Source organism: Oncorhynchus nerka, linkage group LG13, assembly GCF_034236695.1.
Source record: "Oncorhynchus nerka isolate Pitt River linkage group LG13, Oner_Uvic_2.0, whole genome shotgun sequence".
Lineage (NCBI taxonomy): Eukaryota > Metazoa > Chordata > Actinopteri > Salmoniformes > Salmonidae > Oncorhynchus > Oncorhynchus nerka.
This window is the reverse complement of record NC_088408.1, coordinates 74,760,695-74,782,305: the sequence shown is the minus strand read 5'-3', so window position 1 is coordinate 74,782,305 and position 21,611 is coordinate 74,760,695. Positions and strand designations below refer to the sequence as shown.

Here is a 21,611-nt window from a genome sequence, read left to right as displayed (position 1 = left end):
CTGCAGAGAACAATGGGAGAAATTCCCCAAATACAGGTGTGCCAAGCTTGTAGCGTCATACCCAAGAAGACTCGAGGCTGTACTCGCTGCCAAAGGTACGTCAACAAAGTTCTGAGTAAAGGGTCTGAATACTTATGTAAATGTTTATTTCAGTTTTTATATTGAGTACATTTGCAAATAATTCTTAACCTTTTTTTGCATTGCCATTATGGGGTATTGTGTGCAGATTGAGGGAAAAAAACAATTGAATCCATTTTAGAATAAGGCTATAACGTAACTAAATGTGGGAAAAGTCCAGGGGTCTGAATACTTTACGACTGCACTGTACTGTTACTTATGTCCTCTGATGGCTGACCTCTGCCAAAATAAAATGAATCAAAGTGATTAAATAGAAGTTCTTAGTCTCACTAAAATCAGCCATATAGTCATTTCAAAACGAGACCATTTTCTTTTAAGCAGAGTCAGTTATACCATAAGGACCCCTTACTCATGTCCTCATTACAACTCGTGCAAGACCACTCACGGTCAGTAAAGTTATTTACTTTTGATAGATTTAAACAAACAATATTGGAATCACCCTGATCACAACCATAAACTATCAACTCCACCTGCTTTATAGATATAGATTGTCATTATGGGGTATTGTGTGTAAATTGAGTCATTTTTCCCTTCATTTTAGAATAAGGCTGTATGTAAATGTAACAAAATGTGGAAAAAGTCAAGGGTTCTCGATACTTTCCGAATACAATGTATGTGTACTATCTAATAGAGAATAGGAGAATTACTATAATTTAGTTTTTTAGTAAGAGCGAAATACTGTAGTTTTACAATGCTATAGGGTTAATAGAATGATATCCTGCCGAGATATCACAGGTTATGCTGAAGAAGGCTCCAAGTGATAGGCTAGATGGTTGAGGTATAAAAGTGTTTGAGGATTCTCTAGCACATACAGAGAGTCCTAAAGTTTGAAGGAGGTGCTCCATCTCCTATAGATTTAGCTAGCTGCAGCTCTACCTCATATTCATCATTCCCTGACAGGAGCGCCTCCATAGCCTAATACATCTCAAAACAGGATCATTTCAGCAAGCCATGACACCCACCATCTCAGGTATATTTTCTGTAGAAACGGATAAGATTAGAATTCCTGCAACATTATTTTGTTGAAATATAGTTTGATCTCTGAGAAACTAAGCTAATTTGTTGCATCCAAATTGTCCATTTTAATTGATCAAATGAATATAATATTCAATAAATGTAGTTCCTAACATCCTATTTGGACCAAACATTTTTTAGAACAATGAGTAAGACATGAGGAATCCAAAGAAATGGCCAAAAGCCACACACGGACCCCCCCATACCCCCACGCTAATCCTACCACAAGAACAAGTATATAGTTTCAGTTTTCCATGTCTAATAAGTAGTATGGAGCTGCAACTCTGAGTTTTGTTTCTTCATCCTATGTAATGTATTCCCAGTGGTTTTTCTTTTTCTTTCTTTTTTTTCTTCCCGTTAGGATGGGACATAAACCTATCAACGTCTGACTAATTTCTCTGAACAGGGGGGAAAAAAACACTCCTAAATTCACTGGGAATACATTACATAGGATGAAGAAATTATACTCTGAGCCGCAGCTGCTCCGTACTACTTGTCAGACATAGAGAACTGATACTATATACTCGTTGTTAGGGTGGAATTGGCATGGGGTGTGGGTGATTCGTGACCATGTGTTGGAATTGTCATGTCTAACTCATTGTTCAATAAAAGTTTGGTCCAAATCGGATGTTAGGTACTATATTTATTTAATATTATATGAATCCTATACATTAAAATGGCCTATATGGGTGCAATCAATTACATTTAATTCCTCAGATCTAATATATTTCAACAAAATGTTGCAGGAATGCTATCTGTTTCTAACAACCAAAATGATTTCAGAACAATCTGTGATGATGGGTGTCAACCCTCTTTCTTGTGCATTTTGAGGTGGAACGACCCAATGGGTAGGAGAGAAGCCAAAGTGAAACAAAAGCGCTTGTGATCAGCGGCTGGCCACTCCTATGTGCCCGTCACTGTGGAACGCTGTCTCTGTGGTGGGGTTGGGTGGCACAAAGCAGAGCCTGTTTCGGCCTTATCATATGCTTGGGCAAGGTCTCCTCCTCCTAGCCTGGAAACAGGAAGTCCAGTCAGGGACAGACAATCAGGGAGGGGGGTGGTGGAATGACTCTGGGATGGTTCTTGACCCTTACTGGGCTGAAATATGTGATTTCTGAATGTTTAGTTTTAAGTCAGACTTTTGCCATCGGTTGCTCGGAGGACGTTATTGTCTTACCTGAAATACTAATATATCGGTAGACATTTAACATGTGCCTATTCCATAGGCTCTGGTGTTGTCTAGTTTTCCGGTTTGTTTTTGTTCCTGTCACTCTCATCACGCCTGTACTTTCCAATGACGTGCCTGTTTGCTAGACTGCACATACAGGGTACATCGGGATATATGTTCCACCCTCCTGTCAGGTGGATTTACGAGCCCGGAGAGAGACTTATTCTGTAAGCACAGTGAAAGAGAATAATTGGCACAAGCATAGAAAACAGCTTCAGCTTCACCTTGCCATATTAGTTATGTCACCTGCAGAATGCACAGGAACTCAATGTGGACATAATATCCTAGACAGGTGAGACTTGTAAATGCCGTGTGTAGCTCAGAGGAATGCATTACAAACTACTGCAGCTAATTATTCAGTCTGTTTTGCATTTGTCTGGGCCGGCAGAGACCTGACAGATCCCATCAGGATGCAGCAGCTTATGCAGGCCAGGGGAAAGGCCAGATAAGCATTCAGGATCAAAGCTTGATTCATAGCTGCTGTAAGTTGAGGCTCCGGCTTCCTCTTAAAACCTCTTTGGGGTCGGTGTCCCGCTAGCGTTCCACTACGACAATATCCGGTGAAATTGCAGAGCACAAAATACAAAAATCGTAATATTAAACATAAAAAATACACGTTTTTTTACATCGTTTAAAAGCTTAACTTCTTGTTAATCCAACTGCGTTGTCAGATTTCCAAAAAGGCTTTACAGCGAAAGCATACCATGCGATTATCTGAGGACAGCACCCCAAATCAAAATACTTTTTCAAACCAGCACAGGCGTCACAAAATCCCAAATAGCGATGAAATAAATCACTTCCCTTTTGAAGAATTTCCTCTGTTTGCAATCCCAAGGGTCCCAGCTACACAATGAATGGTTGTTTTGTTCGATAAAGTCCCTCTTTATATCCAAAAAAGTCCTTTTAGTTGGCGCCATTGATTTCATTAATCAACTCGTTCAACATGCATACAAACTAATCCAAAAAGTTACCGGTAAAGTTCATCCAAACAAGTCAATCCTCAGTTAATCCTCAGGTACTCTAATATCTAAAATAACGATACAATTTAATACGGAGAATAGTATGTTCAATAGGGAAGATAAATAACGAAGAGCGCGCACCTCATTCACTCGCGCAACAAGGCTACTTTTCTAATGAGGGACTCCTTGGAAAAACTACAACTACTTGTTCGTTTTTCAAATAATTCGCCTGAAACCCTTTCTAAAGACTGTTGACATCTAGTGGAAGCCATAAGAACTGCAATCTGGGAGGAATTATTTTGAATATCTCATAGGCTTGCACTGAAATGGCCTGTGACCTAAAAACAATTTTAAAAAATCTGTGTGGATTCTCCTCGGGTTTTCGCCTGCCATATCAGTTCTGTTATTCTCACAGACATTATTTTTTAACATTTTTAGTTTATAGTGTTCTATGCAATGCTACCAATTATATGCATAACCTAGCTTCTGGGCCTGAGTAACAGGCAGTTTACTTTGGGAACATCAGTCATCTGGAATTCAGGATATTGCCCCCTCGCCTTAAAAAGTGAAGAGGTTAAACTTGGCTTAATGCTGAACTTTTACAATTGGGTTTAGTGGCTGAAATACTGGGTGCTTGTCTGGACCTCCTGACCTGAAGCCCTATATTAAACACTTTTCTTGTCTGTCTGGTCCCACGTATGACTTATCTTCACTTTCTCTGTAACATGGCGCTCTAGAAGGTGTAAGGATTATGTTATAGAACTGGAACAGTTTGACTCGCATATCAGTGTTGAACTGTTGAGTGACCATATGGCTCAGTCTGCCCACATTGTTGCATGATCCAGTTTCTAACGGCTCTCTCCATCTGTTGTTTTTCTAGCCTGAGCGAGAGCTTCTTCATGGTGAAGGGTGCTGCCCTCTTCCTGCAGCAGGGCAGCAGTCCTCAGGGCCAGAAAGCACATCCCCACCACAAACATGCAGGTGAGTACCTACCACCCTTCCACAGGACAGGACCACATGGGCTGCCATGCAAAGTGGCTAAATTGTCCCAAGACTCAGACTTTGAATTTTTGACATTACTCTGTCTATCTTACAGACAGTGTTGTTGTGGTTGTTTTGTCTGGTACTTTGTTGTGTAGTCTGAATGGTCTCTACTTTCGACCTGTTCTGGAAAACTTGAGTGCACTTGAGTAGAGGTGTCTGGCTGATTTTATTAGCATGTTCCAGTCATGTGTAGCTTAGGCAGATTAGTGGTGAAGTAGGCCTACAATAGGTTATATGGATTCTGGTAGTGTTCAGTAGTATGACAACAATAGGTTATGTGGATGCTGGTAGTGTTCAGTAGTAGGCACACGATAGGTTATATGGATTCTGGTAGTGTTCAGTAGTATGACGACAATAGGTTATGTGGATGCTGGTAGTGTTCAGTAGTATGACAACAATAGGTTATGTGGATGCTAGTAGTGTTCAGTAGTAGGCCTACAATAGGTTATATGGATTCTGGTAGTGTTCAGTAGTATGACAACAATAGGTTATGTGGATGCTGGTAGTGTTCAGTAGTATGACTACAATAGGTTATGTGGATGCTGGTAGTGTTCAGTAGTAGGCCTACAATAGGTTATATGGATTCTGGTAGTGTTCAGTAGTATGACTACAATAGGTTATGTGGATGCTTGTAGTGTTCAGTAGTAGGCATACGATAGGTTATGTGGATGCTGGTAGTGTTCAGCAGTAGTAGGTCTACAATAGGTTATGTGGATGCTGGTAGTGTTCAGTAGTAGGTCTACTTGTGTTCCATATCAATTGAAACAGGACACTGAGGGTTTGTCATCTGGCAGTTATCGATGTTGGAATCATGTATCTGAGAGTCTATTCAAAGCTTCAACGTCATGAAATCCATATGGTATACCATATATAGGGCCTTGTGTTTAGCCACCAGTATTATGTGATGGATGATATTTCAGGTGTGATTCTGAGGCAGAGGTTTTAATTGGTTAAAGACAAGATCCTGCAGCTGCTAGGGAGAGCTTAGCATGCACTCTCAATATCACTGAGAACCATGGATGTTTTTCTCCCCTTTACTTACTGTTTTCAAGGTTGACTTGATTCTCATTGTTGTTTTCCTTGTTTAAGTGAATTCAATAGGAATTTGGAATGGTTTGCGTCACCAAGTGAATTGACAGAACTTCAGGACACTCAGGATTGGCTGCGAGCCCGCATTAAGTGTTTGTGTTGGTTGGGAGTTACTGGAGGATGCAGTCATGTGTTTCTTATAGAGGAAGTACTGCCTGTGGAAAATTAATAGGCCAGGTTTTTTCTGGGTTCTTTGCTATGGGACAGAATGTTTTCAAGTAGGATAATCTCCCAAGCTTGGACTTTGGGCAATGTATTGGCCTGCAGCCCGCTAGTGAACATTGTGCCGTATTGTAGTTAGAATACTTAGCGGTGCCCTCAGGTTGTGAGCTGACTGATTTCTGATCCACACTGTGCAGTTTTTTCGGTCTGAGAAACAACCATTGTTGGCCAACATCTTGGCTGGCCACTATTTTCTCAAAGCTGTAACAGTGGCGGGACATATCTTATGGAAACACTGCCTAGTGAAAAACTTGCAGAACTGCCAGCACAAAAAGAAATATGCCTGCATGTCAATTGAATTTGGCCTTAAACAAACCAAATGCAGAGATTATCATTTGTCTAAGTAGATTTCTCTCGATCTGACAGTGAGACAGAGCGTCTGAATTGGGCTGAGCTGAGAAACTCCAATAGCCCCTGGCTGTTATGATCCAGAACAGTTGCAGAGTAAAGTACTCACCTACTAATACATGTAAATTAATATACAGTGGGGAGAACAAGTATTTGATACACTACTGATTTTGCAGGTTTTCCTACTTACAAAGCATGTAGAAGTATGTCATTTTTATCATAGGTACACTTCAACTGTGAGAGACGGAATCTAAAACAAAAATCCAGAAAATCACATTGTATGATTTTTAAGTAATTCATTAGCATTGTATTGCATGAAATAAGTATTTGATCACCTACCAACCAGTAAGAATTACGGCTCTCACAGACCTGTTAGTTTTTCTTTAAAACCTCTTGCTTCTACCTGAGACGCTTGCGTCCCAACTAGAGCTCTGGAAATGCAAATGCACTACGCTAAATGCTAATAGTATTAGTTAAAACTCAAACGTTCATTAAAATACACATGCAGGGTATCGAATTAAAGCTACACTCGTTGTGAATCCAGGCAACAAGTCAGATTTTTAAAATGCTTTTCGGCGAAAGCATGAGAAGCTATTATCTGATAGCATGCACCAATACACTACAACACAAAAGCCACGCAGGGGACGTAAACAAAATAATTAGCATTTCGGCGTTACACAAACCGCACCATAAAATAGAAAACAGTCCTTACCTTTCACCATCTTCTTTGTTGGCACTCCTAGATGTCCCATAAACACTATTGGGTCTTTATTTCGATTAAATCGGTCCATATAAAGCCAAGATATCGTTATATGTAGACTGTGTGATAAACGAAAAAAACAGCGTTTTCAAAACGTAACGTCATTTTTTAAAATTCAAAAAGTCGACGATAAACTTTCACAAAACACTTCGAAATACGTTTGTAATGCAACTTTAGGTATTAGTAAACGCTAATAAGCGATAAAATTCATCAGGAGGCGATGTAAAGATCATTAGTTGTCCGTCTGGAAAAATGTCCGGCTAGAAACTCAACGAAAATATCCGGTCCTAGACCTGAAGGAATACGGTGCCTTGCATGTGTTTGACCAAGAAAAAACTCAAAGGGAAATGACAAGACTCTAGACACCGTGTGGAAGCTGTAGGTACTGCAACCTCAGTCAATTAATTGTGGTTCACCTTTATCAATGGGTTCAAGTAGCGCATGGATATATTTTCCCATTTTCAGTGATCAGTTTTTCCTGTGCTTTTCGATGTAAATGCCGTTCTGGTAAAGCCACAGCAGTGATTTAACCAGTTTTATAAACGTCTGAGTGTTTTCTATCCACACAGACTAAGCAAATGCATATACTATATTCCTGGCATGAGTAGTAGGGCGCTGAAATGTTGCGCGATTTTTAACAGAATGTTCAAAAAAGTAGAGGGTAGGAGGAAGAGGTTAAGAAGCCCTCCTGTTCTCCACTCATTACCTGTATTAACTGCACCTGTTTGAACTCGTTACCTGTTTAAAAGACACCTTTCCACACACTCAATCAAACAGACTCCAACCTCTCCACAATGGCCAAGACCAGAGAGCTGTGTAAGGACATCAGGGATAACATTGTAGACCTGCACAAGGCTGGGATGTGCTACAGGACAATAGGCATGCAGCTTGGTGAGAAGGCAACAACTGTTGGCGCAATTATTAGAAAATGGAAGAAGTTCAAGATGACGGTCAATCACCCTCGGTCTGGGGCTCCATGCAAAATCTCACCACGTGGGGCATCAATGATCATGAGGAAGGTGAGGGATCAGCCCAGAACTACACGGCAGGACCTGGTCAATGACCTGAAGACAGCTGGGACCACAGTCTCAAAGAAAACCATTAGTAACACACTGCCGTCATGGATTAAAATCTTCACTCGCCGTGTTAGGAGGAAGAAGAAGGATGAGTACAACCCCAAGAACGCCATCCCAACCGTGAAGCATGGAGGTGGAAACATCATTCTTTGGGGATGCTTTTCTGCAAAGGGGGCAGGACGGCTGCACCGTATTGAGGGGAGGATGGATGGGGCCATGTATCGCGAGATCTTTACCAACAACCTCCTTCCCTCAGTAAGAGCATTGAAGATGGGTCATGGCTGGGTCTTCCAGCATGACAACGACCCGAAACACACAGCCAGGGCAACTAAGGAGTGGCTCCGTAAGAAGAATCTCAAGGTCCTGGAGTGGCCTAGCCAGTCTCCAGACCTGAACCCAATAGAACATCTTTAGAGGGAGCTGAAAGTCCGTATTGCCCAGCGACAGCCCCGAAACCTGAATGATCTGGAGAAGGTCTGCATGGAGGAGTGGGCCAAAATCCCTGCTGCAGTGTGTGCAAACCTGGTCAAAAACTACAGGAAACGTATGATCTCTGTAATTGCAAACAAAGGTTTCTGTTCCCTATATTAAGTTCTGCTTTTCTGATGTATCAAATACTTATGTCATGCAATAAATTGCAAATTAATTACTTAAAAATCATACAATGTGATTTTCTGGATTTTTGTTTTAGATTCCGTCTCTCACAGTTGAAGTGTACCTATGATAAAAAATGACTGACCTCTACATGCTTTGTAAGTAGGAAACACTGCCGATTTTGCAGGTTATCAAATACTTATTCTCCCCACTGTATGTCTGAACGTGTCTGTAATATATGTTTGAACGTACCATGAAGCAGGGGAACATGCCCAGAGCCAGCGTGCCGCTGACAGCTATAATTAAAGCTGCCCAGGAGGAGAGGACATAGTTTGTTTGCCAGTCGGCAGAACACCTTGACTGACACATACTTGGCTACCCCTCTTTACTCATCATCACTGCAGTGGTTAGGCTTGTCATTTAACCCCTCGTTATCCAGTAGCTCCCTCTTTGGCTTCCTGCGTCCCAAATGTCTCCCTAAGCCCTATTTTGAGCACTACTTCTTTTGACGAGGGACCATGAGGCTCTGGTTAAATGTAGTGCACTACATATGGAATGCAGTGCTATTTGGTACGTAACCTTTCTCTCACCCCACTTCCTCAGGGGAACTTACGTCAAGCCTGGCATGATCGGCTCAAAACATTCCAACGTGACAGAGAAGAAGCGGTGTTTAGGTGTGGTTTTATGGTTAGCTGAGACTGAGTTGTGGGTGATCAATTTGTTGATGACAAGCAGGAAAGTGTCTTTGGCCTGTTGCATGACACTAGCCCATTGTACCTGCACTTACTCACTCAACAATGGAGTACCTTTAAGATGTCATGTGGTACGATGAGTGTTCAGTTTCAAATGTCAAGATTTGTTTTATAGGACTAATCACATGAAACCATGCTATCTGATAATGGCACTGACTGACCAGGTGTTGTCATGGTTGTCTTTTAGTATTTATGTTTTATTTTATTCTCTCTCAACAGGAGACTTACCTCAGCACCTGCAGGTGATGATCAACATTCTTCGCTTCGAGGACCGAATCAAACTGGTAAGAGACACACGCACGTGCAGTGACTAACCACCTGGCACCATGACATAGGCAAACTGCCTGAATGCTTTTTATTGTGTATTTAAGACTCTCGTTTACTCACTGTAATTATTAGCTCATGAGAACATGTTTGAACGTGCGCAGGAGAGCATTACCAAGTGTTTCCATGCTTTCTGTGAAATGAAGAGTTAGTTAGATTGTTACCTAACCTAAATCGCTGAAGCTGGAGACTCACATCTCCCTCACTAACTTTAAGCACCAGCTGTCAGAGCAGTTTACAGATCACTGCACCTGTACATAGTCCATCTGTAAACAGCTCATCTATCTACCTACCTCATGACCATACTGGTATTTATTTATTTATTTTGCTCCTTTGCACCCCAGTATCTCTACCTGCACATTCATCTTCTGCCGATCTACCATTCCAGTGTTTAATTGCTATATTGTAATTACTTCGCCACCATGGCCTATTTATTTCCTAACTTACCTCATTTGCACTCACTGTATATAGACTTTTTGTTTTATTTTGCTCTACTGTATTATTGACTGTATGTTTTGTTTATTCCATGTGTAACTCTGTGTTGTTGTATGTGTCGAATTGCTACGCTTTATCTTGGCCAGGTTGCAGTTGCAAATGAGAACTTGTTTTCAACTAGCCTACCTGGTTAAATAAAGGTGAAATAAATAAAACCTACCATTATGTTCTCACACTCCATTGGAATCATGCTTCCCATGCATTTACAAACAGTTTTTGACTGAGAGAAATTACTTTAGAGGACTGGAATGTGTGTGTGTAATGGTTGGACTGTATGGGTGTTAGGCTCATTTTCCCAGGGTCAGGCTGTGTTTACCATCAATGTTCAGAGTCAATTTGTATTAAGCAGGTTGACTTGTTGGTAGAAGTGGATGGACATGTAGCAGCCTAGTTGTTTGTGTGAAAGAGTTGATGAAACGGTCGTGTCCTCTGCTACAGGCGGTGCGGTTGGAGAGTGCCTGGTCAGACAGAGTGCGTTACATGGTGGTGGTGTACACCAGCGGACGACAGGACACAGAGGAGAACATCCTGCTGGGAATAGACTTCAGCAACAAGGACAGGTGTGTATGGGTTTGGGCCCGCTCGCATGTCTGCTCACTTGCTATGGTCGTCTTTGATGCAGATGTTAGACCCTTGTTGTAAGCAGCATCTCCATTTAAAGTTGTTTTGGAACGTAAAACCAGATGTTGTGTTGATCTGCTGGGAACGTGTCTGTGTGTGTTGTTCCCAGTAAAAGCTGCTCCGTTGGCATGGTGCTGCCTCTGTGGAGTGACACCAAGATCCATCTGGATGGAGACGGGTGAGTGAGTCCCCCATAGAGATACAAGTCTTCTATATCTGTCCCATCAGTCAGGCAGCCAGCCCCCTGCTGTCCATTCAGGGGAGAAACAGCTCTGTTTTGGTTAAAACTGTAATAACTTGAATACCTGTACAGAAAATGATACTGAGCTTATTACAGGTATCACCTTATCCTTTCACACAGCCTAAAGTACTAAAATGACTTGTATTTTGATAGAGCCAGTTATGTTGAAGTAGTGGTTACTGGGTGTTAATCAGTGTGTGATCAGGGAGAGTCATCGCCTGTCTTGTCTCCCTCAGGGGTTTCAGTGTGAACACAGTGAGCCGGAATCATGTCTTCAAACCTGTGTCTGTACAGGCCATGTGGTGAGTAGACAACCGTAGGAATGACTGCCTAATACATTGTTGTTATTGAAGCAATACCACATCAATGAATTGGCTGCTGACTTCAGAACATACTGTTGAGGCATTTCCATACTGACTCACTTTGCTGTCTAGTGGGGTAGAGATGTAGGTGCATGCAACAATAAATCAATCAAATGTTTTTTTTTAAGCTCTTTTTAAATCCGCAGTTGTCACAAAGTGCTTTACAGATACTCAGTTTAAAATGCATTCCATTCATTCATGTGAATCAGCTCAATACACATTAAAAACGTATAGGTCAAAAATACTGCACCTCTTTTCTCCCAGATTAACAAAGATGGTTGATTTAAAGATGAATTGACCCACTATTGACCCGTGTCTCTTTCTAACCCTTGTCTCAGGTCGGCTTTGCAGATCCTCCACAAGGTGTGTGAGGTGTCCCGCAGGTACAACTACTTCCCCGGGGGCATGGCCCTCACCTGGATGGGCTTTTATGAGAGCTGCATCTCCTCTGAGCAGAGCTGCATCAATGAGTGGAATGCCATGAGAGACCTTGAGACCTTGAGGCCTGACTCCCCCACCATGTTTGTTGACAAGTGAGTCAACAGAAATTGCCAATGAATATGACATAACTATACCTGCTCAGCGAACATCTCATTCCAAAATCATTAGCATTAATATGGAGTTGATCCCCCTTTGCTGTTATAACAGCCTCCACTCTTCTGGGAAGGCTTTCCACGAGATGTTGGAACATTGCTGCGGGGACTTGCTTCCATTCAGCCACAGGCATTATTGAGGTCAAGCACTGATGTTGAGCAATTAGGCTTGGCTCGCAGTTGACGGTCCAATTCATCCCAAAGGTGTTCGATGGGGTCAGGGCTCTGTGCAGGCCAGTCAAGTTCTTCCACACCGCTCTGGACAAAGCATTTCTGTATGGACCTCGCTTTGTGCACAGGGGCATTGTCATGCTGAAACAGGAAAGGGCCTTCCGCTAACTGTTGCCATAAAGTTGGAAGCACAGACACTATACAATGTAATTGTTAAGATTTCCCTTCACTGGAACTAAGGGGTCAAGCCCAAACCAAGAAAACAGCCCAGACCATTATTCCTACACCAAACTTTACAGTTGGCACTATGTATTGAGGCAGGTAGCGGGCTCCTGGCATCCGCCAAACCAAGATTCGTCCGTTGGACTGCAGATAGTGAAACGTGAGAGAATAGCCGAATCCACTAATTCCACTGCTCCAGAGTCCAATGATGGCGAGCTTTACACCACTCCAGCCGATGCTTGGCATTGCAAATGATCTTAGGCTTGTGTGCGGCTGCTCAGCCATGGAAACCCATTTCATGAAGCTCTAGACAAACAGTTATTGTGCTGATGTTGCTTCCAGAGGCGGTTTGGAACTCGGAAGTGAGTGTTTGCATCTGAGGACAGACGATTTTTACGCACCTCAGCACTCTGTGGTCCTGTTCTGTGAGCGTGCGTGGCCTACCACTTTGCAGCTGAGCTGTTGTTGCTCCTAAACGTTTCCACTTCACATTAACAGCACTTACAGTTGACCGGGGAAGCTCTAGCAGGAATTTGACAAACTGACATGTTGGAAAGGTGACATCCTATGACGGTGCCACATTGAAAGTCACTGAGCTCTTCAGTAAGGCCATTCTACTGCCAATGTTTGTCTATGGAGATTGCATGGCTGTGTGCTCGATTTTATGCACCTGTCAGTAACAGATGTGGTTGAAATAGCCGAATACACTAATTTGAAGTGGAGTCGACATACTTTTGTATATATAGTGTATATGAAACGTGTGCTGGTCCTGGAGGGCTGCTGCTTCTGACTGACCCTTGGACTGAGAGGAGAGTAGTGTGCTGATGAAACCTCTGTGTTTGTGTCCGCTGATGCAGGCCCACAGAGAGGGAGAGGACCGAGTGCCTTATCAAAGCCAAACTCCGAAGCATCATGATGTTCCAGGATCTGGAGAATGTCACCTCTAAACAGGTGAACAGAGGGGAGGCATGAACATGAACTGCGTGCCATCTCTTTATAGTGCACTACTTTGACCAGGGGCCACTGAATAGGGTGTCATTTGGATGAAGTATTAAAAACAAACATTTTTATTACGGTCTTAATGACTTGTAGTGTAGTCTTCAGGCTATTTCGGTCTGACATTATTTATATACTTGAAACCATAATCAGTAATATTACAAGGAGAAGCGGTAGAAAATAAAGTGGTTGGGAGTTTATGACTGTGCTGTCCCGTCAGATCCGAACAGAGCTGGAGCAGCATATGAGCTGTAACCTGATGCAGTACAAGGAGTTCATCGACAACGAGATGCTGCTGATCCTGGGCCAGATGGACAAGGCAACACTCATCTTTGATCACCTCTACTTGGTTAGTCACCTGGCAACATTTTCCCATCCAGAACTGCTTGGCAATGCTCAAACTCTGGCATGTTCCCATATCTGTTTGTGTTCTTGCAAACACTGTTGTTGTCATTGGCATGACAACGAGTGACAAGAAGCACAAGCAGACTAGCATTCAAGCTACTCAAACTCTGCTTAATCTGATTGATCGAGTACATTTTAGAGTTTCTCATTGGTTGAGATAGGATCTATTTGTCTCAATGAGTTTTGGCCTACTGAAGCCATGATATTTGGCTGATGCTGCTAGCAGAGAAGTACCCTGGAAGAGCAACATTTGGACAGCCCATCGCTATACATGTCATAACTATATGTTCAGTCTAACTAAAAATTTTCCACATTTGTTTGCAGGGATCTGAATGGAATGCCTCCAATCTGGAGGAGCTTCAGGACACTGGGTAAATAAATGGAGCCTTTTGCCAGCTTCCAAACATTTCTATTCCATAAAATGTATTATTTATTGGCTCATGTGGACTTTTATTTTATTAAACTCAAAGGTTGTCAGGATATTACGGGGATAGTATCTGTCTGTCTATCTTCATCCAATAACCGTCTCCTTACCAGGGTGGGCTATATCCTCAACGTCACCAGGGAGATAGATAACTTCTTCCCAGGAACATTCTCCTACCAGAACATACGGGTCTATGACGAGGAGACTACAGACCTGTTGGCCCACTGGAACGAGACTTACAACTTCATTGTTAAAGCAAAGTAAGTCCTGTTAGCCTTGAAACAGGTAAGAGTGACCGAAGGACAGCGATAGCGAGAGACACAGCTGATAAAGCAAGCCATTTTTTACTATTACACACTCCTGTGTAATCCTCTGTTTATTCATACACATAGATAGGTGGCTCTTAGTCAGAACCACGATGATAGTAAATGTATCTTTCTGCTGCTTTCAATTGAGGTACAGTAATAGTAGCTTCCAGAGAACTGTGAGTGACTTGACTGGAATGTAATTAAAGTGACACGAGGCAGTGTGCCACTGTCTGTGACCAAGTTGTCCTAGAGAAGGGAGTTGAAGATGGTTACCACTAGCAACCCAAAGGCTGTCATTATCTTCGTCTGAGTGACAGAACTAGCAGAGGATTCTACTCTGATTCTCCTAACTACTCTGCATTCATGTTGCGTTAACCCTACCAGGAAGAACCACTCCAAGTGTCTGGTCCACTGTAAGATGGGCGTCAGCCGCTCGGCCTCCACCGTTATTGCCTACGTCATGAAGGAGTATGGTTGGTCGCTGGAGAAGGCCTACAACTTTGTCAAGCAGAAAAGAAGCATCACACGGCCCAACGCAGGCTTCATGAGACAGCTGGCTGAGTACGAAGGCATCCTGGACGCCAGGTACAGTCACACTACGCCCTCTGTAATTACCATAGCCCAGATCGACTAAGGAAGCCCAGCAAGGGATCAAAGCACTGAAATACTGCCCTAGGTTATAGATTTTTCTGTATGTTATGTGTATTATCTGAGTATATCTCCCAAGCTCCTCCTTACCTCCCCTTTGTCCACTTCCAGTAAGCAACGTCACAACAAGCTGTGGCGTCCCGATCGTCCCGACCCAGACTGCGACCTCCCTGAGGGCCAGCAGGCCCAGTGCTGTGGGAGGGAGGACCCAGGTAATCAGACCCCTGAACCGGTGATGTCCCCCTGCTATGAGGAGGCTTTGGGGGAGAAGGGGGTGGCACATCCCCTCTCCCCCTGCAGGATGATCAGTCTGGAAGTGGACCCCGCTTACAACAACTACTACTTTCGCAGGCTGTCTGACTCGGCCCTGGACAGTGACCCCTCCACGCCGGTGCGTGCTCCGCCCCTCCTGGACATGGAGCGGGTCTTTATAGAGATAGAGGACGTGGAGCGGGATGCTCTGCTGGATGACGAGGCCTTTGGGGGGCGAGAAGGCCTTACCCACTTTGGTCAGGCTGGGGAGGGGACAGCGGCCCAGACTTGCTGCCGAGGACCAGAGCCCCTGGAGGAGCTGCGCCTACGTCTGGAGTTCAGCACCGTGGAGGAGGAGGACGAGGAGGAGGCGCAGAAAGAGGAGGCAGAGATGGAGGCACTAGCACAGCCAGGAGGAAGAGGGGAGAGTGCAGGGCGAGGGGATGGTGAAGGAGAGGTGAAGGAGGGAGAGAAAGAGAGCAATGGGCTGGACCTGGTAACCCTGAACCAGAACTCCAACAATAACAACCACTTTAATACCCTGTCCAGCCTCAATGTAAGTGTGGAGCGGTTTTCATTATGGTGTCTTCTGTCTCTGTAATATACAATTCATATGTATATGTAGTAGCTCATGGTAAATAGATAACTGAACTCATAAAGAGTAATGGTTATTCTTTGTTTCTGACTTCTTGTTTCCCCTCTGTTTAGGACACTGCTCCTTCTAAACCTGCTCACACAGTCAAGCCTTCAGGCCTCTCTCGATCAGACGACAAGCCCAGCCATGGAGTGGAGATACTGACCCAGGACGCCGATCTCTGCCTTAACCCCACACCCCTCCCCAGTGTGCTAAGTGTCTCTGTGGAGGTCCCCAGTCCCACGTTCCCTCTCTCACTCACCTCACCCGACACACCCTGTTCCCCCAGCCTGCTACTACACCCCTGTAGCCTGCTGTGTGACTGTGACAACTGTGTTACCCCGCCCTCTACACTTCTACCTGATGCCCAGGACTCCCCTTACTCGCTGACATCTGAGGACAGGGCTGATATTCTGGAGGGTGAATCTGAGGGTGAGGAAGGGAAGCTTTTAGGGGTCTCTGAGGCTCTCCTTGTCCCAGAGCTGCTGAGCCTGGAGAAGGAAAGGCCGGTGGTGGCCTGCAACGTGGCCCAGCAGCAGGAGACTCTAGTGCAGCTACAGAGGTCAGGGCTGGTCCGCCGGAGGGCAGAGAGGCTGGAGAGGCTGTCAGGTCTGTCCCTAGAGGGGCTTCATCCCCTGGAGCTTCCAGAAACTCCCAGCTCAGGGGCAAGAGAGGACTCCAGTCCTGTGGAGGGGATTTTCTCAGCTTTCCCAGGAGACTTCCCCAAGTCCTCCACACCATGCCCAGTACGCCTAGAGCCGCTGCTGGTTCCTCTGCCTAATGAGACCCTGCTGGGGGCAGTGGGATCTGGGGGTCTGACGCCCACCTCCTCCCCCCATGGCTCCACACTGACACGTAGCTCTAGCAGTGACAGCATCCGCAGTGTGAGGGGCAAACCCGGCCTGGTGCGCCAGAGGGCTCAGGAGATCGAGACTCGCATGCGGCTGGCCGGCCTCACCATCCCCTCAAGCCTCAAACGCTCTAACTCACTGGCCAAACTGGGCAGCCTCAATTTCTCTTCTGAAGACCTGTGCTCCATCTGCTCCTCGGACGCTGGCACCCTCCTGCTCCGCTCTCTTTCCCCAGAGCCAGGCCGAGAATGGGAGTGCCCCACCACCTCCACCTCTTCTTCTACCTCCACCTCCACCTTCACCTCCACTCATCCCAGAGCACAGAGGGACCAGACCAGCCCAGAGAGAGCACTGCCAGGGGGGGCCAGGAGCTGACAGGAAGGATGGAGGGACACTCCTCCACCCATCCCGCCATCCCCCACTCTGAGCTGGAGAGGGTAACAGATTTTGGAGATGGGAGAGGGACAGTCTTTAAAAAAACAAATGTGTGTGTATATATAGAATTATACATATATAAATAAACATTTAAATAATATAAATATAAGTCCACATCATATTGAAGTTAAAAGAAACAATCCAAATATTATACCACAATCCAGATGGTATTTTGGTTAGACTGTTTTTGCATGGAGCTCAATGAATGTGTGTGTGAAGATGAACCTTGTACAGAAGACCTGGTCTCCATCAGGACTTCAAAAAAGCTATTTTCATTCCTGGTCCTTTGCCTTTCTAGCTGTCCAGAGATCAGAATTACAGCTTCATCATTATCATCACCACCATATTCCTCATTATCATCACCATCCTATATATATACCCTGACTTTCACAAGCAGTGGATATTACATAGACTTTATCATTCAATGTTCTGTTTGCTTTACCATTGGTTTATGGTACAAATTGTGTTGATTGGCTTAGTTGCTGTCTTAGAGTTGATAATCAGATGATATTGATTTTGCTCTCTCTCTCTCACCATGTGCTGAAAACAAAGGTGAGAAGAGGGCGTGGTTGTCCATGCTGTATTTAGCACTGCTTATCTATCTTAGCTTCAGTCAACATTTTTACAGTAAGCAATATGACACTTACAGAGACCATAAACATGTCATAACACAAAGCACCATTCATTTGATGTGCAGTATGTTGTTTGGAGGACAATGACTATCATGTGATAGGTCAAATGTGTGACATCACAATGGTCCTGGATAGTTGGTATGCTGAAACATTTTCTTCCTCTTTTCACCTCTGTGTTACAGATGATCTGTTCCAGGTGGTCGGTTGTTTACTAACGATGTGATATTAGAAATGTGATTGTAAATTATACAAGCATAGAATCCATTTCCTCTGCTTCTGAGCCTGCTTTGTATTTGGGGATTTGAATCATTTTGGGATGAGCCAAATAGATGTCACAAATCATTTTCAAACCATTCAGATCCAAAAATAATAAAAACCAAAAAGACCATAGCCCTCCCTGCAAGTACTGCAGTATGATTTCACTTCTGTAACAAAAGTCATTCCTTCCTTGATGCTATAATATCCTCCAAGCTTCCAACCTTTACCTGTTGCAGAACGTCTACATATAATTCCAGGAGTCTTCTGGGACCATTCTACCTCTGACGCCATGGTGATGTGGTGCTTTTCATTTTGTTCAAGCAGTTCTACAGACCTGCTCCTGTCAGGTGAGAGGTATGTTGTATGCAGGGTAGTCCATAGTTGTCTGGTTTATAATCTTAAATCTGCCGAGCCTCCAATGTCTAGACACTCACCAGCCAAACCTCACCTGAGATTCAGCAACAGTGCCGTGGAAAACATATGACATAGCAATGGGGCTGAGAAAGCCATCTTGCAGCTCCTTTACTGCCCTCCCTTCCCATTAGCCTGTGTCTAGGCCTGGGTTTACCAGTGTTTTGTAGAGGTCCTTTCTGAGATCGGCGTCCACTGAAAGGAACCTTCTTGCGATTTTGCTTTGCTTCTGGCTACGTTGAATGCTAATCTTATTCAAACTGCTCTTTGTCAGTTTTATAAGTTGAGCATAGGGGCGGCAGGTAGCCTAGTGGTTAGAGCGTTCATCGAATCCCAGAGCTGACAAGGTAAAAAATAAGGCAGTTAACCAACTGTTCCTAGGCCGTCATTGAAAATAAACATTTGTTCTTAACTGACTTGCCTAGTTAAATAAAAATAAATAAAATACAACTTCTCTCCCTCTGCAGCTGCTTGTTGACCCACGCTTGTCTGTAATCATGTCCTTTATTGCATCTGAGACTTGGTCTTTGAACTGAGTTGCGCTGCAGAATCAAAATTGTGAGCAGTTGCATTGGGAGTCGTACAAAGTCTTCTTTAGGTTCCAGAGACGGCTTCTCTCTGATCTTTCTTTCCTCTGTGGGACTCTGGAGGGTCACACCATTCCTTATGCATGAGGCCATGAGATCCATGATGTCTATCCACTTCCATCCTTGTTCTTTCTCGCCCTGTCTCAGTACTGCTACCCTGAAAAGTGTACCACTATTTCACGTTCCATGTCGTTCATTCCACTCAGCTTGTCTTCGTGTATAATTGAAAATAATATCAATTGTTCATTTAACATCTAGCTACATTACCATATTTTTTTTTCTTCAGTTTTGCAGTTATTTTTACAATGTTGCAGTCATATTTGCTTTTGAAATGATTTTATAAGTTCAGTATTTGTGCATGAGAATGGTTACTGTGAACTATTGAACTACATTTTTAATAGGTTCATATTGCACATGCATTTCTCCCACTTATGAGAGCACATGACGCATTTACTGTATGTAAATATGTATGTACAGTAGTCGATGACGTTACAGAATATACTGCTGTATAGTACTGTATGTACGTGTCTGTTAATATGGAGAGCAGAGACTTAGTTCTTCCCAATGACTCCAGTTCCTGTGCGGACACTGTTTTACTGCAAGCAGTGTCCTTCCAGTTTTAATCACTTATGCTGTGTTTGTGTATGTATGTATGTACATATGCTATTTTATTGACATGTGTCAGTTGCCTGTTTTTTTATTTTTTATTTTTGAAAAGGTTTTGGTTCTATTGGGCATAACCCAAACAGCCACTTACCACTAAAATCTTGACCTCAAAGAAAGTGTTAAATTAGCTGAATTGCCTCTGTCATTGTACGTCAAAATGTCAACCATGATACTGTGTAAGTGTATTTGATGTGCCACGCAAACGCTGATGTGATTGTGCACATACTGTATACAGGACCTCTGTACTGTAGAGATGGCTCTGTAATGTTTCTCCCCAGTTTATACCCTTGCTGCTTCCATTTCAGGGTGAGGGTTTATTTAGTTGCTGTTTTGTTTTCTTGCTGCACACTAGATGTAGAGAACAGAGCGATGGACGTGCTTCCCAGGTGCCAGGCCAACATCTCTGGACAGCAGGGCTGTCCTATGGTGTGTGTGCATCATGTAATGTGCACTAAGTTTTAAAATGTGTGTGGCAATCTAGACTCTTTTCACAATGGATGCCAACCTGTGTTGTGGGGTCTGTTGTCCAGTGTGGTGCCCCTTAACCCCATCTAGGTTGCCACTTGGCGTCTGATGCTGCACACAGTGCAACTGGAGGTCATTAGTGCTATATGAGTGTGTGAGCTGTTAGTCCACTTCCATTTAGGTTTGATTTATGGACACACACTAGTGCCTTAGCCGTGAGAACAGAGGCATAGAGCTGTGTGACGTGTGTGTGTGTGTGTGTGTGTGGTGCAGCCAGTATTGCAGAGGATTTGGATAGTAGGGTTGATACATGATGGGAGTGGGACACTGATGAGACTTCCCTTCCTTTTTAGTAGAACAGTGGTCCTGCATTTCTTTTCATATTTTTATTTTTTTCTAATGATAGACCAAGGTGTGAAACAGGAATCTGAAGCCTGGTGTTCCTTTTTTTAAACTTCTTTGGTTTGAAGAGTATTAATCAATATTCTCTTCCTTGTCCCATTCACATGTCCATCAGGGTTTCCAAGACGGGATTTTGATTCCAAATTGTTAGTGCTCTTTGAAATGTGGGATAGCACAAAAATTATATCTACTGGTGTTGTCACTAAATAGACACTATTGAAGCTGTTTGACATAATCGTGATTCTCATTTTGTATATTAATCATTTATTTGCGTCTAATCTGTTACATCTTATGTATTGCACCTTTGGGAGAAACAGAAGAGACCGTAGGATCGCATAGTGTCATACTGATAGAGTGTTCATATCACTAATGATTTTGAGGTTTCTTGTAGGCATAAAGTCAAATCAATTTGAGAAAGATCACAGCGATAGGTTTCTCCACTGTTTTTTGTTATCATTAAGTATGCAGTGATTTTTGGTACTGTACATTTGCTGTAGTTTGAATGCATTATGCACTTTTTTACATTTGTTAAAATGTACTTTTTATGAAAATAAACGTTTTTTCATATCACAGAAGTATGTATATTTGTTTATTCTCAAACTGAAAACATGTGGCTTTTGAATACAATATCGTAACTCAAAACTATTACTGTTGGTATTTTGAGAAAAATAAGAACCATACCATAGCCTTTTATCTGCTAATTAAGACAGACAGACAGACACGCAGTTACTCAGCAGGGAGAGGAGGCATGTGGTTTCATAATCACTGTTTTACAATCTATTTAAATTCTCCTGACATTGAACATGAATTGACAAAGGGAGATGTGGTAATAAATCCGCGGTGACACATAAAATGGTCCACTGATTGCTACAGGCCCACTGTGTGTGATGAAATATTTCATCGAGGGGAGGGATTGACGTTGCTAAATATCGCTAAATGCATGGGTCAAGACTCATGCTCCCATCTGTATACCTTGGCAGGAGA

General features: G+C 43.4%; 2 protein-coding genes across 6 annotated transcripts in view; both read left to right on the top strand.

The window, feature by feature from the left end:
- The window catches only part of ssh1a (slingshot protein phosphatase 1a), a 55,787-nt gene extending 34,585 nt beyond the window's left edge, over positions 1–21,202 (top strand). For 4 of the 5 annotated variants that reach the window (XM_029678234.2, XM_065026678.1, XM_029678236.2 and 1 more), the window contains 13 exons: positions 4,220–4,320; positions 9,444–9,508; positions 10,482–10,603; positions 10,774–10,842; positions 11,142–11,207; positions 11,606–11,800; positions 13,111–13,204; positions 13,470–13,598; positions 13,979–14,025; positions 14,192–14,338; positions 14,771–14,971; positions 15,146–15,842; positions 15,995–21,202. In XM_029678234.2, coding sequence (XP_029534094.1) covers positions 4,220–4,320; positions 9,444–9,508; positions 10,482–10,603; positions 10,774–10,842; positions 11,142–11,207; positions 11,606–11,800; positions 13,111–13,204; positions 13,470–13,598; positions 13,979–14,025; positions 14,192–14,338; positions 14,771–14,971; positions 15,146–15,842; positions 15,995–17,146 — 3,085 coding nt within the window. In that variant the 3' untranslated portion in view covers positions 17,147–21,202. The remainder of the gene's footprint in view (positions 1–4,219; positions 4,321–9,443; positions 9,509–10,481; positions 10,604–10,773; positions 10,843–11,141; positions 11,208–11,605; positions 11,801–13,110; positions 13,205–13,469; positions 13,599–13,978; positions 14,026–14,191; positions 14,339–14,770; positions 14,972–15,145; positions 15,843–15,994) is intronic. The other variant, XM_029678235.2, reaches the window with a different exon arrangement.
- si:ch211-108c6.2 (uncharacterized protein LOC559375 homolog) overlaps positions 17,155–21,611 on the top strand; it is a 39,936-nt gene continuing 35,479 nt past the window's right edge. Inside the window, exon 1 of the mRNA XM_065027002.1 lies at positions 17,155–17,208. Within this exon, the coding sequence (XP_064883074.1) occupies positions 17,155–17,208 (54 nt within the window). The remainder of the gene's footprint in view (positions 17,209–21,611) is intronic.